This window comes from Halichoerus grypus, chromosome 10 (assembly GCF_964656455.1).
Source record: "Halichoerus grypus chromosome 10, mHalGry1.hap1.1, whole genome shotgun sequence".
Lineage (NCBI taxonomy): Eukaryota > Metazoa > Chordata > Mammalia > Carnivora > Phocidae > Halichoerus > Halichoerus grypus.
Window position 1 is genome coordinate 89008248 of NC_135721.1, and position 18890 is coordinate 89027137.

General features: G+C 36.7%; 1 protein-coding gene across 8 annotated transcripts in view; it reads left to right on the forward strand.

Annotated features, from left to right (window-relative positions):
- The window catches only part of REV1 (REV1 DNA directed polymerase), a 101463-nt gene that overhangs the window by 26568 nt on the left and 56005 nt on the right, over window positions 1-18890 (forward strand). For 4 of the 8 annotated variants that reach the window (XM_078056813.1, XM_078056812.1, XM_036105247.2 and 1 more), the window contains 2 exons: window positions 2716-2779; window positions 4400-4526. The exons of 1 other annotated variant lie outside the window; for it this stretch is intronic. In XM_078056813.1, the coding sequence (XP_077912939.1) occupies window positions 2726-2779; window positions 4400-4526 (181 nt within the window). In that variant the 5' untranslated portion in view covers window positions 2716-2725. Of the gene's footprint in view, window positions 1-2715; window positions 2780-4399; window positions 4527-11198; window positions 11263-11947; window positions 12026-13576; window positions 13670-18890 lie in introns of those variants that run through there. 3 more of the 8 variants (XM_078056814.1, XM_036105250.2, XM_078056817.1) reach the window with 3 other exon arrangements.

An 18890-nucleotide genomic window follows, 5' to 3' on the forward strand; every position in this document is an offset into this window, starting at 1 on the left:
GCTAAAGGTTTATCAGTTTTGTTGTTTTTTCAAAGAACCAGCTCCTGGTTTCATTGATCTGTTCTATTGCTTTTTTGGTTTCTATTTTGTTTATTTCTGCTCTAGTCATTATTATTTCCTTCTTTCTACTGGTTTTTCTACCTCCTTCAGGTGTAACGTTAAGTTCTTGATTTGAGATTTTTCTTCTTGAAGTAGGCCGGTATTGCTATAAACTTCCCTCTTAGAACAGCTTTGATGAATTCCAAAGACTTTGGACCATTGTGTTTTCATTTTCATTTGGCTTTTTGTATTTTTTGATTTCTTCCTTGATTTCTTGGTTGACTCATTCATTGTTTAGTAGCATGTTACTTAACTTCCATATATTTGTGTTCTGTAGTCTAGGATCATCTTAATTTACTTTAAGAGACTGAAATAATCCAAGGTAGGATATGTTTTTGGCAAAACTTGGTCTGTGTACTTCCAGTTTACTTACTGCTAGGATCCTAATCCTAAGTGTGGAGATTTATATTCTTGGAGGACACTTAAATTCTAACTTTTGTTCCCTTACTGTGTTTGTTCAAAAACCTTGCCCAGCCTTTCAGCTACTCTTTTATAATTGCCACGTGTTCTCAGAGGAAAAAACTGTCCCAATCTGGGAAGGAGAGGTGAAGTGGCAGGTTTTCTTTTTCATCTTGTAAATCTTGGCCCAGTAATTTTTCATTATTTTCTGGGCCTTCTATGCCTTTTTTTTTTTAATGTTTTGTCTAGCTTTCTTCTTCCTAAGCAGGAAGGTTGATCCAAATAACCTAGTTTACTATTTGTTATGGGATTTTCTAAAAGCAGAATTTGAATGTATAAAATGAAATTTGTTTCTCATTTCTTTTTCCCTTTTTTCGGTCTTATTATTTGAACCCTCAATCAATATGAGCTTGCTGTACTCGGTAAAATTAGTGGAAATGAAGAAATTACTAATTTCAGTCTCATTCCTTTTCAAAGCTTAAACATTTGTCTGGGATAGCTTTATTACTTTGGAATAGAGAAAGAACCTTTAAAATTTTTTTAAATTTATTATAACTTCGATTCATAGTTTTCTACCCTCATTAAACTACTGTTAATATTTCATATTGGCCTTTTGCTGCAGTAGTTACCCAGTAGATCTTAAATGAATAAGGCTCTTAAGTAATTGATTAGCCAACTGAATTAAACTTTGATAATATATTTTATTCTTTAACTTACTATCATTTAGCTGATTGTTGCCTTTAATTTTTGTGAGTATGCATCCTTAACATATAATGGCCAGAACTCCCAAACTGTTTACTTGTAAGGGCAGATGTATGGATTCAGAGTTTATATGAGATCAAGAACTGTGTGTTAACACATCTCCCAGATTCCTTTAAGGTAAGGGGAGAAGTCTTGAATGACTAGACAAAGTGAGCCCCTTGAAAAAAGAAGTACTTAGCAGAGCAAATATGGCAGTTCTGGGACTCATAATGAACACATTGGGTAGCCATGCCCCTACCTTTGTCAGACTGAAAACAACGCCAACTCTTCTCTTCGCCAGCATCCACGTCCCCTAATCTGGGTTAATCACCTTGCCTCCTGTTTGCAGAGCTCTTTGTTCATGCCCCTTGTCTCTCTTTCAGACTTGCATTTTTTAAGAGAATGTCTCTACATATCTTTTAGACCCCTTTTAAGAGTAGACAGTAAAAATTCCTAATTAATATTAATGGCAGCAAGGGAAAAGTATAAATCACATAATATGTCAAATATAGAAGTATTTGAAAGAAAATATCTGCTGATGTGTGTGGCTAAAGTGTCATGTTTTAAGGTGTCATTTAGTAACAAATTCTTATAAACCATATCAAAGCTGATTTGACTTGGATAATGTACAGAGCTTCTCTCGGAGCATATTAATTGATACTAACTTGTACATAGTTAGTGGAAGAAAAATAACCTAAACAGAGGACATGATAATTTTGTGAAGGATAATGCAGTCATGTCTAAAGATGTAGCCATATGGCTAGAAGAATTTTATAAGGAGTTTCAATTTAATGCCTGCTTTGACTTCTGAACCATTTTATATCTTGCTAGCCACTAAGCCAGCTGACACTTGAGAATAAGCCATTATTTGGTCATTTTGGTGGTTTAATGGGATAGTGGGTCAAGTGCCTTAAGGAGAATGCCAGATTTGATAGTTTATTATAAGTGATAATCCTTCTGCATTATCTCCCCTAGATGTGTTGTTTTAATTGACTTCTTTTAGGGGTTTTTGCATAATAGATGAATTACACTGTGACTGCACTCTTAAGTGTCTAGTATGTAATAGCAAAGACAGAGTTTAAGAGCCATATCAGAGGGCAATTCATGAAGGAAAATGTTTTCTTGGGTTCTGTTAATACTAATTAATGTTAACAAGTAAGTGTGGCCATGTTAGTCTAATTTGGTGATTCTTTATGCAAATGTATATTAGGTTTGATGCTCAGGAATGCATAAAAGTTTTTGCTATAAAACTAAATTTATAGTAGTTATAATTTAAACCTGATACTTACCTACAGGTGTTTTAGGAACAAATTTCACTTAGAAGCAGGAGAATATATGCTTTGGAAAGAGTTTTTAACTTTCACAAATTGAATATTTGAGTTTATTTTAACTTATTTTTCTTGATTTGAAATAAAATGTTAATTAGTAGTGCATTATGTTATAAAATTCACTTTTTTTTTTTCCCCCTTAATACAGAAGCTCCACCATGAGACGAGGTGGATGGAGGAGGCGAGCTGAAAATGATGGCTGGGAAAAATGGGTGTGTTTTAAAAGAATAAAAATACTTATATTTAATTGTCTAGGTATTTTTCATTCTTCTTGTAGGTTATAGTGTGGTTTAAGGCATTTTTTTAAAGTGTAAATCACTTTAGGTATCAATTCTTCTGAGTTTTCACAACGTATTGAAAGCTTGTTTAAACTTTTTAACATGTGAACTTTATTTTATCTTGAGGAAATAAATGTTCTGGTACACAGGTATTTATTTATGGTAATGGTATTGCAGCAGTGCTAATAATACTGAAAAACAGGAAAACTGGTATACCGTAGTAGGGGATTGATCAGATAAATTGCCTCTATGTAGTGGAACACCATTCAACCATTATTTATCTTTACATTTTTCTTTCTTTCTCTCTCTCTCTCTCTCTCTTTCTTTCTTTCTTTCAAGGGAGAGAGCAGGGAGAGGGGCAGAGAGAGAGGGAGAGAATCTTAAGCAGGCTCCATGCCTAGCATGGGGCCTGATGTGGGGCTTGATCTCACAACCCTGAGATCATGACCTGAGCCAAAATCAAGAGTTGGACGCTTAACCAACTGAGCCACCCAGGTGCCCCTTACCTTTATATTTAACTTGGCAAGATGGCCTTGACTAAAATGTTGTGTTATAAAGGACTATTATATATGATCTTATTTTTCTAAAACCTCTATATTCTGAGACATAGTAATAAACTTTGAAAATAAGATCCCAAAATGTTAACAGTGAATGGAATCCTACCTCATTTAAGTTTTCTTCTTCATATTTCCTATATTTTTTGAAAAAAAAATTTTTTTTCCACAATGAACATGTAATATCTGAATAATCAATGAAGTAATTTCCATTTTGGAAGAAGTATGTGTACCACTTCTAGATATCTGTGGCTGTATTTTAAAGATCTAATGGATAGTTCTTTTTAGTAAAGTAAAATCAATAAAGAGTTAATTGGTAATTCAAATAATTAAGCTTAATTTTGTCAGTGTTTAGGAAAAGTGTAGCTGAATTCATATATTTATGTAGGTCTTTAGCAAAAATAATGTTTTTATATTCTTTCTGAAGTTGATGTTCTCTAATAAAAATTATTACTGCTATCAAGTAGATTGATTAGGTCCAGAATTTGGCCCCTGAATCTTCTATTATAGTAGCTGCATGTATGGAGGGCTATACTGGTTTGTTGAACTGTTTCATTTTACTTTAAGTTGCTAACTTTAAGCTTCCGGTATTCAGAAGAAGTGGAAGCCAGTGAAAAATACACTCTTACTGACCACATGTCAAATTTTTAATTGGTTTAAACTTCAGTGTAACTTCTTGATTTTGTAGGTAAGAACAATATTTTGTGGCATTAAACATTATTCTTGACCTACCTTTCTCCTCTTTTAAAGTAATTTATAAGAATGTGATAAAACAGTTAAAAATTGAATTGACAAAGGGAAAAGTCTTCCTTGACCTGTCTGTTTTATTGTCTTGCCTTATGGTTAATGTTTGTAATTATACCTTATGTTATCATTATACCTTGGTCACTAGCATAGAATACGGTTTGTTTATTTATTTATTTATTTTAATGTAAATTTCCTTAAAGAGGGTGAAGAAAATATAACTTTTGTGATTGGTTTACCTTTTTTTAAATTCTAGGGTGGGTATATGGCTGCCAAGGTCCAGAAATTGGAGGAACAATTTCGATCAGATGCTACTATACAGAAGGATGGAACTTCATCTACGATTTTTAGTGGAGTTGCCATTTACGTTAATGGATATACAGGTTGAGTCCTTTTTACTTTTTAGGTACCCTCTTTTGGCATGTACTTTTATTAGGATTGAGAGTGATTTGTTTTAAATTCTGTTTTTATTTATCTTCTATATAAAAATGATAAAATCCTCTACTTAGAGTCTTTTCCTTTTCCTTTTTGTCCCACCTATACTTGCCATTGTGTTTTTCATAATTTTTATCGAAGTACATAGTTTTATTTTATTTTATTTTTTTAATTTATTATTTTTTTAAAGATTTTTTTATTTATTTGATAGAGACACAGTGAGAGAGGGAACACAAGCAGGGGGGAGTGGAAGAGGGAGAAGCAGGCTTCCCACCGAGCAGGGAGCCCAATGTGGGGCTCGATTCCAGGATGCTGGGATCATGACCTGAGCTGAAGGCAGATGCTTAACAACTGAGCCACCCAGGCGCCCCGAAGTACATAGTTTTAAAAAGCCAAATGAGGTTTAAAATGGAAAACAGTCTTCTTTCGTAACCATGTGACGGGAGGCTCATCACACATGTATGGGGCATGTACACTATGAGCTTCAGTATAGTGGGAACTGGTAGGGCCATTTCATTGGTGAATTTCCAACTGTAATTATGCATAGGTCCTTTTGAGCTGATGGGAGAGGAGAGTTGTGTGTGTGTTAGATGTCCCAGAATCTTACTTAGAGAAGATACAAACCTAACTGCTGGCATTTTGGTTGCCATGGGGGAAGGATGGGGCCACAATTCTCACAGTTTAGAAAACAGAATTTCATTTCATCTTCCTCTTCTTTTTTTTCATCCCCTACATCCACTTCTCCCCTCTCGTATGCCTGTTGTCATTGAGTCCAGTCACTGGAAGGGACAGGATAATCTTTCTTTTTTGTGAGTGGAAATGGAGATCTGGACTTCTAATTTGTCTCTCAGACAGAATTTCAACCATAACTTCTTGTTTTATGATCTGTTCACATGGCCACTTTTGAAGGTGCCCAGTGCCTCTTTTTCTTGGCACTGAGTTTCTCTTGCTTTCACTGGCACCAAGCAGACTCTTCTGTGCTTCCACATAGCCAGCTTAGATTTTATCTTTCTATGATCTGTAAAGTTATCATTAGTCTGTTGGCTATCAGCTTTTATTACTAAAGTTTTCATTCTCTTGAGAATTCTTCTCCTCTTAAGATCATTTTATGTATTTTTTTTAAGTGAATGGCTGTAAATATTTGTGTCATTCTGTGATATTTATCCCTCTCTGCTTCTCAGCTGGCTGTTACTTGCTTTTCTTTGAGGTCTCTTTATACGTCACTTCCCCTAACTTGTCTGATTGTCTTCCTGCTGGGGTAGGTGACTTCTCATGCTCCTGTGGGGCTGTGACTCCTTAGTATCTTACCATTTATTGGATCTTATTGTAGTTGCCTGTTTACTGGATAAGAGCAAGAGTTACATTTTCATGTTTTCATTACTGTTGTACTGTGTCTCTACAGTGACTGGGCATTAACCACTCAGGAAATATTTATTGAATTAAAATTAAGTTTTAATTAACGGCTACATTTTCCTGGTTGAGTTTTATCGGGCATCGTTGACAATGAATTTAGTCTAAGAATGTTATCTCAAAATGAATGCTGGTGCAGCTTTGGGAAAGTTCATAAGATGCAACTTTTCTGCTTAGATATCCTGGAACATTCAAGCTCCACAGACTTTTCTGAGATGCATTATAAAGATTATAAGTGTTAAAAAGAAAGAAACATTGCTTGTTGCATTAGCCAGTAGTAGAAGTCCCCAGTTAATGAGGGCACCCTTATTCATATAAGAAGAAAGAGATTCTTTGTGTGAGGGAGGAAAAAAAAATACTATAGTGATCACTACCATAGTTGAGAATCGAATTCTAATTCTACTTTTGTCACCATTTTTGTGTGACCGTAAGACATTTTCTCTATGGACCTGTTTTATTTGGACCCAGTTTTATCCCTATCTTTTTCATGATTATCCCTGTCCTTTTCATTATTTTCCCTATCCTTTTCTTTTGGATAGGGATGAAAATATTAATTTTCACTATTACTAGGATTACATTATAATTCTACAAGTAAAGTTCCATTTTGTTGAATTTCCTAGGGACATGCAAATTGTGATGATAAAATTTTTTTAGAAAAATTTTCAGTTTTAGTGAATATTCTGTCAGTTTGTAGATAAAAGAATCAACAAAACTCTGTGTAATGAATTAGCAGTAGTGAATTAGTGCTTTAGATGCAGTAAGACTAGTAGGAAATACTGTATTATTATTATTGATTCTTAATCATGCTCCCCATAGACTTTAACATTCCAAGTTTTCTTGATTCCTTTAAAGTTCCCAGTTCTGCCAACTGAACTTCTCTTTGGTGACTCCTATCCTTTGCAACCCAATTAACATTGAACTTGAGATTACATCTTTTGGGTATTTTGCGTCTGTCAGCCCATTCTTTTTTTTTTCCCCCAAAAGAGGATCTTTTCCCTGCTAAAGTTCTAAGGTTAACTTCTTCGCCTTCCAGTTTTTTTTTTTTTTTTTTAAGATTGATTGATTTATTTGAGAGAGAGTGCACGTGCACACGTGCGCACATACCCGGGGTCGGGGGTGGGGTGGGGTGGTGGGGGACAGAGAGAAGATCTCAAGCAGACTCCCTGCTGACTGTGGAGTCTGACTTGGGGCTCCATCGTGACCTGAGCTGAAATCAAGAGTTAGTCGCTTAACCGACTCAGCCACCCAGGAGCCCCATCCTGTTTTTGTTTTTGTTTTTTTTTCTAAGATTTTATTTATTTATTTGAGAGAGAGCAGAGTGAGAGAGGTGGGGTGGGGAGGGGCAGAGGGAGAGGGAAAAGCAGACTCCCTGCTGAGCAGGGAGACCGACTCGGGGCTCAATCCCAGGACCCTGGGATCATGACCTGAGCCGAAGGCAGATGCTTAACCAACTGAGCCACCCAGGTGACCCCCCATCCTGTTTTTTTAATTAAACTTTTTTTTTTTGAGGTAATTGTAAATTCATATGCCGTTGTAAGAAATAATACAGAGAGATACCGTGACCCATTTGCCCAGTTTGCTTCCTTGGTAACATCTTATAAACCATAGTACATATCAACCAGGAAATTGACATTGATACAGTCAAGATAGAGAATGTTTCCACACCACAAAAATTCTTCATGTTGCCCTTTTGTAGCCACACCTGCTTCCCTTTTGCTCTCAGCCCCTTTTTAATCCCTTTAACTACTAACCTGGTCTCTATTTGTGTACTTTTTTCATTTCAAGGATGTTCTATTTATAGAACATACTGTATATAACCTTTTAGGATTGGCTTTTTAAATTTAGCGTAATATTCCGGAGATTCATCCAAGTTGTATATATCAGTGGTTTTTTCCTTTTTATTGCTGAGTTGTATTCCGTTGTATGGGTGTTCCACAGTTTGTTAACTATTTACCTGTTTAAGAACATCTGGATTATTTTCTGGTTTTGGCTCTGAACATTTATATACAGGTTTTGTGTGAACATAAGAGTGCTATTGCTGGGTCATACATATGGTAGTTGCCTGTTTAGTTTTTTTAAGAAACTGCCAATCTGTTTCTCCGTGGCTGTACTATTTTATTTTATATTTCCACTAGCAGTTTATGAGTGACCCAGTTTCTCTGCATTCTTGTTAGCCTTTAACGTTTTTTAAACATTTTAATAGGTGTGTCCTGATATCTCATTGTGGTTTTTATTTGTGTTGTAATTGCTCTGCATCTTCACCAGCATTTGATGAAGACAAATTGGTTTTTTGTTTTTGTTTTATAATTAATTTATTCTAATAGATGTGTAGTGATGTCTCATTGTGGTTTTGATTTGTATTTACCCAATGGCTAATGATACTGAGCAGCCTTTGATGTGTTTATTTGCCATCTATATGTCCTCTTCACTGAAATGCCTATTTGTCCATTTTCTAATTGGATTGTTTTATATTCTTTTGAGTTTTGAGAGTTCTTTATATATTCCAGATACTACTCTATCAGATACTATGTGGTTTGCAGATACTTTATCATTCTGTAGCTTGCCTTTCATCCTTTTCACATGGTCTTTTGCAGAACAAAATTTTTAGTTTTCATGAGGCCCCAGTTTATCTATATTTACCTTTATGGATGGTGCTTTCAATTCGAAAGTCTTTGCTTAATACTAGATCTCAAAGATTTTCACCTATTTTTTTTCTAAATATTTTCATAGTTTTAGTACATGATCCATTTTCAGTTAATTTTTATTTAATTTAATTATTTTGGTGGCCTATGGATATCCAATTGCTCTAGCTCTGCTTGTTGAAAAACTATTTTCCTCCATTGGATTACTTTTGCACTTTTGTAAAAAATCAGTTGGACATATCTGGGTCTGTTTCTGGGTTCTCTGTTTTGTTATATTAATGTATGTATGTCTCTTCACTGATACCACAGGGTTTTGATTATTGTACCTATATAGTAAGCCTTAATATCAGGCAGAATGATTATTTCCATTTTCTTCCTTGCCAACATTGTTTTAGCTATTCTAGGGCCTGTGCCTTTCCATATAAATTTTAGAATAAAGTTGTCTGTGTTTATAAAATAAATACCTTGCTGGGATTGTGATAGGAATTACATTAAGCCTGTAGATCAATTTAAGGAGAATTGACATCTTTACTATGTTGAGTTTTCCAGTCTGTGGACCTTCCATCGCATTTTACTCTGCTTTAGTTGAGTGAACAAATGTATTTTCTATGCTGCTTGTGTGTTAGGAACTATGAACAGATATGGTGGTCGATGGAGAATGTGGGTTTTGTGATGAGTAAGTCATCTCTGAGAGTAAGGTACAGAGGAAGGTAGGTGGCAACACAGAAGAGAAGTTACTGCCTTTGAGAGTTAGTGAGTCCTTCATAGAGGGATTGACTTTTTAAGCTGGGTCTTGGATAAATAGGCATTTTCTAAGCAAAAAAGGGTAAAGTCATTCTTGTCCTAATCCTGATGTACATTTCCCCCTTTATATTCTCCAGTTTTGGTCATTGGGCTTATTCTGATATTTTAGGTTTTTTATTTGTACTTTCTTGTTTCTGAACTTTCGTTTTACTTTTGCTTCTTGTGAAAAGTTTCTTTTCCCACTTCTGTGAACTGGAATTTCATTCATCCATTAAGACTCAGATTAAATTAGATCTTGTCTCCTTCCCTAAGCCAGTCCATAGTATTTAAATTGCATAGCATCGTTGCTAGAAACATTTACTTTGATACCTAAGTCTTATATTGTCAGGTCTTATTCATGTATTAAGTTTTTTGGAGGTATAAAGCCAATTTGATGTCGTAGCACCTAGCCAAACGTGGATCAGAGGTAGCACTGTAGGGCCTTAAATGTGCTCTTTCATCTGATGTCCCTAGGTCTTCATCATTCACATCTTTGATCAAATGTCACCTCCTCTGAGACTTTCCCTGACCACCCTTATCTAAGATAGATGTACCTTGCCCTCCAATTCTTTCCTAACCCTTTGTCCAGCTTTATTTCTCTTCACAGAATTTATTTGTACCTGATCTGGTATCATTTATCGGACTTAATTTCTGTCTGCCCAGTGAAATAGAAGTACCATGGAGCACAGACATGAGTCTTGATCATTGCTATATCCCAGGGGCTAGAACCTTGCCTGGCACAGTGTAAGATGCTTAATAAAGATTAGTTGAGTAAATGAGTGAATAACAGGGTTTGGTATTTGTACATCAGAATGTTAAAATATTTTCACTCATATGCTAATTCAACTCAGTCTTTTTAAATCTTTAGTTTTTAACTAAGAAATGGGCCACATTCTAGGCTTTTATTGAATTATAATCTCTGGGAGATAGGCCCTGAGCATGTTTATTTTGGTGAAAGCTCTCTAGGTGAGTTAGTGCTTCAAATCTAGTGAATGTAACTGCTGTCTCCTCTGGAGTGGGATCAGGACAGTTAATATGGCAAGAGGTGTTCTGGTTATTTTGTACTTTTTTCAATATGTGGATAAAAGACCAGGTCCAATGGCTTTGGTACTGCTGAGGTTTGTGAAAAAACAGATGGGCAGGCAGAAACTTGGGCATGGATTACAAAATGAACAAGAAGGGAGTATGTAAATATGACAGACTTACATTTCAAGTGATAAGGATTTGTTTGAAAACTTTAACCTTACTTTGTTGTTTTCTGAACATGTGAATGTGATGGTTTAGGAAAAGAATCCATTTAATGGTGACAAATCTAGTTTTCAGAAATGTATGCATTCCAGAAATTATTTTCTTTTTATATATACGTATCTTCTTTCATTTTTCTGCGAGACTCTGATCTTGTAAATCAGAGACATAGGAATTTCACCTCTAACTAACATGGGAGAGACTTCCTGTATTAATTTATGCCACCCACTGTATTTTTAGCAGTGTCCAGTAGGTGTTTGCACCTGATAGGTACTCAAAACTGTGTTCTGTAGTCTTTTGAAACTTCTTCAGTTTTTGCTTGGTTAAGTGTATGTGGCTTTTAGTTGAATGTGGTAAATCTAAGATAGTTAGGGAGGAACGGAGTCAAGAGAGTAAGCATGGCTCCTGGAGGAAGAGTAATGGGTGGGAGTCAGAAGACAAAAGGGTCTGCACAATGGCTGTGTGATTATGGACAAATCACCTAATTTTTTTCTATTTCCTCATCAGTAACTATGCTAAATTATCTTTTCTAATTTGTAGGATTGTGAGACTCAAATGAAATAATGAAATAATGAAGGATATTACTACTGTAGAACCAAAGAAGGTATAAGCAGCCATTTGGTTTACTTCTTTCTACCATGTATGTAGCACAACCAACATTTAATCAAGTTCTTTGGATATACAGAATGAAATGGTGCGCATAATGAATATTTTCTCATTAGAGATTTATCAAGGAAAACTTCTGTACAAGATTTTAAAATTTTAATAGAATTTGTTTTAACCAGACGATCTTATAAACTATGCCTAGAAACATGAAAGTGGTCTTCATGTGGCTCTTTTAGTGTTCTGTAATGGCATTTGCTGTGATGGGATTTCACTTGCAGAGCTTTAGGCTTAAATTGTGGTCCTGTGATACATGCCTTTTACTTTTACTGTGTGTATTTGTCTCTTAGTAGGGTTGGTTTTAGTTCTGAACTTTAGTTGCATTCAGAACATTCTTAAAGAATGTTCTTTAAAGTTAACAGTAGGAGTATTGTGAAATATAATTTTAAACTTTGAGAAGATAGTTTAGGATCCTAGAGTGCTTTCACTGTTATCAAGAACACCCATTATTATTTTACATAAGAAGTTCCACTAAATAGTTTGAATTTTTAGAATGCTAGAAATCCTTTTATTGCAGTAGCAATGCTCCTTCAAACCCAACACTTTTATCCTTGTTAATACCATTAACTATTAGCCAACCTGCTACAGCAAATTATCTGACTTATATCTTATTTCCCCCGCAATAGTCTACCTTAAGACAATGATGAAAAAGAACAATGAAGAGAGAAGTGGCTCTGACATCTCAAAACCTATTATAGAAGGCTGTAAGCATTTAAAACTTTGTGTAACTGGTATTAATAGGCAGATAAGTTGTTTAGAGTTGCTCAGAAATTCTGTGGGGGCACCTGGGTAGCTCAGTCAGTTAAGTGTCTGACTCTTGATTTCAGCTCAGGTCATGATCTCAGGGTTGTGAGTTCAGGCCCTGCATTGGGTTCCACACTGGGCATGGAGCCTACTTAGAAAAAAAAAAAAGAAAGAAGAAATTATATGTTATGTAAATTTTATATGTAAATTAGATCTCATCTGTATACATATATATGTATTTATTATAAGTTACATGCATTATATTTATAAAACAGTACAGCCTTCAGCACTATTTTAAATATTCTAGGTTATAAAGATCCACAGGTCAGTGGGTGAGAGAGTAGGATTATTCAGTATAATTTGTTGCAACAAATCGGATGACTGGAAAAAAGCTTATACATCAAAATATAATAGGAAATAAAACACATCCCAATAGATTAAAAGCAGATTTCAGAAACAGTTTATTTCAGGAAATAGACCTGGGTGAAAAATATGGAAATATGTTCAACTTCACTATTAGATAAATGTATAATGAAGCAGAATAAGTTTTTGCAAAGTTTATTTAATTTTTAAAAATTATTACATGAATATACCCAATATAGGTATAAATGGATGAAAATAACTGCTCCGGTCATTGCTGAAGCAAGAATGTGAGTTGGTAGACTTGCTTTGGAGAATGGCGTTATGAAACACACAAGGGACCTTTAATATGCTTATAACCTTTGGCTTAGTAATTCTTCTAAGAGTCTCTTCTAAGCTGATAAGCCTGATTGGCCTCCCAGTATAGGTTTATGGAAAAGATCATCTTATCATGTTGTTTTATTTGAAAGCCCAAGCATCATCTAAGAATAGAAACTTAGTTATAAATTATGCCATCTATAAGGTGACTTAAAATAGTTAAAAAGCTAACTATAGATAATTTATAATATAGAAAAATTTTTGGTAAATGAGAAAGGGTAGGATATAAAATGAGAAGTAGGGGATGATCAAACTGTTAAAAAAGAAAAGCACAGGGAAAAAATGCTAGAAGCAAATATATCACAGTGGTAACTCTTTGGGCATAGAACTGTGAGTGGTATATTTTCTTCTATTTTCTAGATTTTTTATTCTAGGCATGTTTTTGTTAGAGAATAATTTAATTCGAGCTTTAATATTGTTTATCTTGGGAAACATGAAATTACTATAGTGCCTTTGCTTTTTTTTGCTTTTAGGCTGAACATTGGTATAGAAATATGCTACTGATAGGATAGTTTATAGAAATAAGGAAAACAAATTACTTATGTAAATATTTCCAAATATACTATGTGGTGGATTGTATTTCTGTTCACTGAAATCTGCTTTCCTTCCCCGGGGGAGGATATTACTTCCCTACTTGTTGAAGTCCGGTTTGGCCATGTTCACAGAATGTGAGTAGAAGTGATATATATCAGTTTGGGGATAAAGCTTTAAAAATCAGTTTGTGCTTCATTATACCCTCTTTTTCTTCTGCCACAGTGACTGACAGTGTTCTAGATAGAGGTTGTTCCATCAGTCTGGATCTCAGAGTAAAGATGACATGGAGCATAGGATGGACATGTTTCATGAGTGAAAAATAAACCTTTGTTGTAAGTCACTGATTTTGAGGTCATATGTTACTGCAGCATAATCTTCCCTCTCCTCTCTGAGCAGCATCTGAAATAGTGCATAGGAGAAATATTTAGAACAAATATTATGTTTTAGGTTTCCGAAAGAAGTAGTCTTTGGCTTTATTTTATTTCATTTTTATTTTTTTAAAGATTGATTTATTAATTTGAGGGAGAGAGAGTGTGTGTGCCCACACAAGCGGGGGGAGGTGCAGAGGAAAGGGAGAGAATCTCAAGCAGATTCCCTGCTGAGCACAGAGCCCAATGCGGGGCTTCATCTAACCACCCTGAGATCCTGACCTGAGCTGAAATCAAGAGTTAGCCGTTTAACCGACTGAACCCCCCCCCCCAGGCACCCCTCTTTGGCTATATTTTAGATCAGGGGTTGGCAAACTTTTTCTGTAAAGGGCCAGAGCTTTGTGGGTCATGTACTCTCTCTTGGAACTACTTAGTTCTGCTCTTGTAGCCCTAGAGCAGCCCTAGATAATATATAAATGAATGAGAATGGCTGTGTTCCAATAAAACTTTATTTAAAAAATAGGAGATTTGGTCCAAGGGCCTTAGTTTGCTGATCCTTGTTTTAGACCACAGACTCAGAATCTTGGGGTTAGAAGGAAATTTAAATCTTCAAAATAATCCTTGTCTGTGTGAGAATTCCTTCTTCAGTGTTGCTGAGTTACCGACAGACTACCACTCAGCCTCTTGCAGTGACTCCAGTGTGATGGTATACTGTCCTGGGAGGCAAGTGAGTTCATTTTCGAGCAGGCTTGATGGTTTTAGTGAGCCAAAATGTGCATCCCAGTAGTTTCCATCCAGTAGTCCTAGTTCTTTCTCTAAGACTCTAGAGCATAAATTCAAACCCTGTCACGTCTTTTAAGTGTGATCTTCATGCTAATTCACTCTACAGCTCTCAAGCTAGATTAGTCCTAGTTCTTTGAAAGTGTGCTTTCAACCCTGTGGCCATACTTCTCTCCATTTCCTTAACAGCTTTTCTCATCATCTTTCCTCAGCTTCTTGGATTGTCATAATCCTACTTAGTTTCCAGGTTCAGCTCAATCAGATGTTGGTCGGCTCTCTGTTCCACAGAACTTTTTTCTGATAGAATATCTTGTGTTTAAAAAAGCATGTGTGGAATCCTTACTAAATTCTAAGTGAGATGCTTGAAAATATGGGTACTGAGGATACAGTCATGATTAAATAAGGTTCCTGTCCCCATAAGTTATAAGTAATACCGTAAGTGCTTTTGGATTCCAGATTAAAGCTGTTGGTTGTTTTTGAATTGATTATTAACTTCAGTTCCAAAATACCTGAAAGGTTTTATAGTCTTAAGATTATCTGTAGATAATTACTGAAAGCAGATAAATGAAACAAATACTCAGATATGTTATTTACTAGGAATGTCTCTTACCTTTTAGTTGTTAGGTTAAATAGTTTCTACATAGACCTTGGAATATAACTTCCTTTAAATAGTTGAAAATGTTAATAGCTCTAATGTGTGAATCAGGATTTTCTCACTACTATACTGAAAGGCAAAATGGTAACAGGTATATGTTACAAATTGAACTTTCAGAATACAGTCTTATATAATTACTTTTATTTGTTTGGTATTTGGGGGATTTTTTGGTAAGGGTTCATTTGAAATAGGGTTCTGCTATTTAAAAAATTGAAAATCACTAGTTTAAATGTCTCTGTCTTCCTTCATTAAAGCAAAGCAGTTTCTTAATTTGTTTCCTTTGGTGTTTTGTACATGACTGAAACATCACTTAATGCTTATTAGCCAGTATGACTTGATTTTGGTCTTTAGAGGATTCCTCCTGGTTGATTTTTACTATACTGCTCTAATGAAGTTGGTCAGGGTCTAGCGTATATTGAGTCATAAATAGAATCAAATATTCTAGGCATGTAGTCTGACCTCAGTGAAGCGGAGCAGAACCAGCCCCACTTGTGGTCTGCCCGCTGTGTATGTCTGCATTGTTTGAGTTCATTATTTTGAAGGAAAGGAGGTAGAGCTAATTAAAAAAAGGCAAAGAGCTCTATTTAGCTTAGTCATTTGAGACTTCTTTGTCGTGTGTTGCCATTGTACCAGTTCTCCTACATAACAAATGGTGCAGTTGTTGTAAAATAAAATGTGGAGGGAGGAGGAGCAAGATGGCGGAGGAGTAGGAGACCTAAATTTCATCTGGTCCCAGGAATTCAGCTAGATAGTTATCAAACCATTCAGAACACCTACAAACTCAACAGGAGATGGAAGAAAAGAATAGCAGCAACTCTGTGAACAGAAAGGCAACCACTTTCTGGAAGGTAGGACGTGCGGAGAAGTGAATCCGAGGCGATATTTGGGAAGATAGCCGTGGGGGAAGGGGGCCTCCGTCAGCCGCTACCGGCAAGTGATAGAGCAGCAGAGCACAAAATCGGAACTTTTAGAAGCCGGCTCTGCTGAGGGACGTCGCTCCAGTGGCTAAGTGGGGGGTGGAACCCTCGCGGACAGTGTGGTCTCAGGACCCTCAGGGTCACAGAAAGACCGGGGCCGCCTGAGTGCAGCAGAGCTCCCAGGTATCGGAGTAGGGAAGCCGGCTGCAAAGACAGAGTCGAGGAGTGGGCTCTCAGCTCGGGGTTGCCATCAACCGTGATCCGCGGCACAATCGGGCCACTGCTCCTCCAGCAGGGACCCAACGAGCGGCAGATCCGGGGAGACTCCCCTTCCTCCCCCAGGAGGAGCGGCACGGGAGCGCACCTCAGGAATCTGCTGGGTTTGGAGACTCCAAACGAGGTCGTGTGCCAGAGATAGAAACGCTTGGTCACAGGCCAGGTGAGTGCGGAGTGCAGCCGGAAACCGGGGAGATGGGAGTGATTGACTCCTTTTCTCTGGGAGCTCACTGAGGAGTGGCGCCCTGAGCTCTCGGCTCCTCTGGGGCCAGAGATTGGGAGGCCACCCTTTTCACTCTCGTCCTCCAACGCTGTACGGAAAGCGTTCAGGGAACAAAAGCTTGCGAGAGCAAACCCGAGCAGATTACTTAGCCCGGACCGGGCAAGGGCGGGGCAATTCTGCCTCCGGCAAAGACATTTGGGAACCTCGGCAACAGGCCCCTCCCCCAGAAGATCAGCGAGAACAGCCAGCCAAGACCAAGTTTACCAATCAATGAGAACGGCAAAACTCCAGCGCTAGGGGAATACAGCACATAGAATTCATGGCTTTTTCCCCATGATTTTTTAGTCTTTAAAAGTTAATTTTTTAAGTTTTCTTTATTTTTTTTCTATTTTTTTAGTTGAATTTTTCCTCTTTCCTTTTACAGCCAACATCACTTCCTTTTTTAAAATCTTTTTTAAATTTTCATTTTTACACTCATATTCTATCCCTTCATTGTATTTAACTTTATTTTTTGTATATATATGTTTTTTTGTCTTTGAAATTTTAGGATACAGTTTTGTTTTTATTTTATTTATTTGAGAGAGAGAGAATGAGAGAGAGCACATGAGAGGGGTTAGGGTCAGAGGGAGAAGCAGACTCCCTGCTGAGCAGGGAGCCAGATGCGGGACTCGATCCAGGGATTCCAGGATCATGACCTGAGCCGAAGGCAGTCGCTTAACCAACTGAGCCACCCAGGCGCCCAGGATACAGTTTCTTTTAACAGACCAAAATATACACTAAATCTAGTGTATGACTTTGTCCTAATCTGCCTGATCACATTCTCTCCTTTTTCTTTTAAAATTTTTTTGTTCTTTTTTCAATCAGCTTCTTATCAATTCCTTTTTAAAATTTTTTTTAATTTTCATCTTTACAGTCATATTCTATTCCTTCATCATGTTTACCCTTATTTTTGTATATGTATGTTTTCCTTTCTTTAAAATTTTGAGAGGCAATTTCTTCTAACAGACCAAAATACACCCAATATCTAGTGTGTGGCTCTGTTCTATTCACCAGCCTGATCATATATTTTTTTTTTTTTCCCTTTCTTTTCCCCCGGTTTTGGGTCTCTTCTGATTTGTTGACTGTATCTTTTTGTGGGGTCATTGTTACCCTTTTAGCATTTTGTTCTCTCAATCATCTCTTCTTCTCTGGACAAAATGACAAGATGGAAAAACTCACCTCAAAAAAAAAAAAAAGAGGCCGTACTGACTGCCAGAGACCAAATCAATACGGACATTAATAAGATGTGGGAACTAGAGTTCAGAATGACGATTATAAAGATACTAGCTGGGCTTGACAAAAGCATAGAAGATACTAGAGAATCCCTTTCTGGAGAAATGAACTAAAATCTAAGTGGAAATCAAAAAGGCTATTAATGAGGTGCAATCAAAAATGGAGGCTCTAACTGCCAGGATGAATGAGGCAGAAGAGAGAATTAGCGGTATAGAAGACCACATGATGAAGAATAAAGAAGCTGAGGAAAAGAGAGATAAACAACTACTGGATCACAAGGGCAGAATTTGGGAGATAAGTGATATCATAAGACGAAACAATATTAGAATAATTGGGATCCCAGAAGAAGAAGAAAGAGAAGGGCAGAAAGTATATTAGAGCAAATTATAGAAGAGAACTCCCCTAATTTGGAGAAGGAAACGCATCAAAATCCAGGAGGCACAGAGAACCCTCCTCAAAATCAATAAAAATAGGTCAGCACCCCACCATCTGATAGTAAAACTCACAAGTCTCAGAGACAAAGAGAAAATCCCGGAAGCAGCTCGGGACAAGAGGTCTGTAACCTACAACAGTAGAAACATATAGATTGACAGCAGACCTATCCACAGAGACCTGGCAGGCCAGAAAGGACTGGCATGATACATTCAGCACTAAACGAGAAAAAAAGACAGCCAAGAATACTGTATCAAGCTAGGCTGTCATTGGAAATAGAAGGAAAGATAAAAAGCTTCCAGGAAAAACAAACTAAAAGAATTTGCGATCCTCAAACCAGCCCTACAAGAAATATTGAAAGGGGTCCTCTAAGCAAAGAGAGAGCCTAAAAGTAACATAGACCAGAAAGGAATAGAGACAATATACAGTAAGTCAACTTACAGACAATACAATGGCACTAAATTCATATCTTTCAATAGTTACCCTGAATGTAAATGGGCTAAACGCCCCAGTCAAAAGACACAGGGTATCGCGTTGAATAAAAAAATAAGACCCATCGATACGCTGCCTGCAAGAGACTCATTTTAGACCCAAAGACCCCTCCAGACTGAAAGTGAGGGGGTGGAAAAC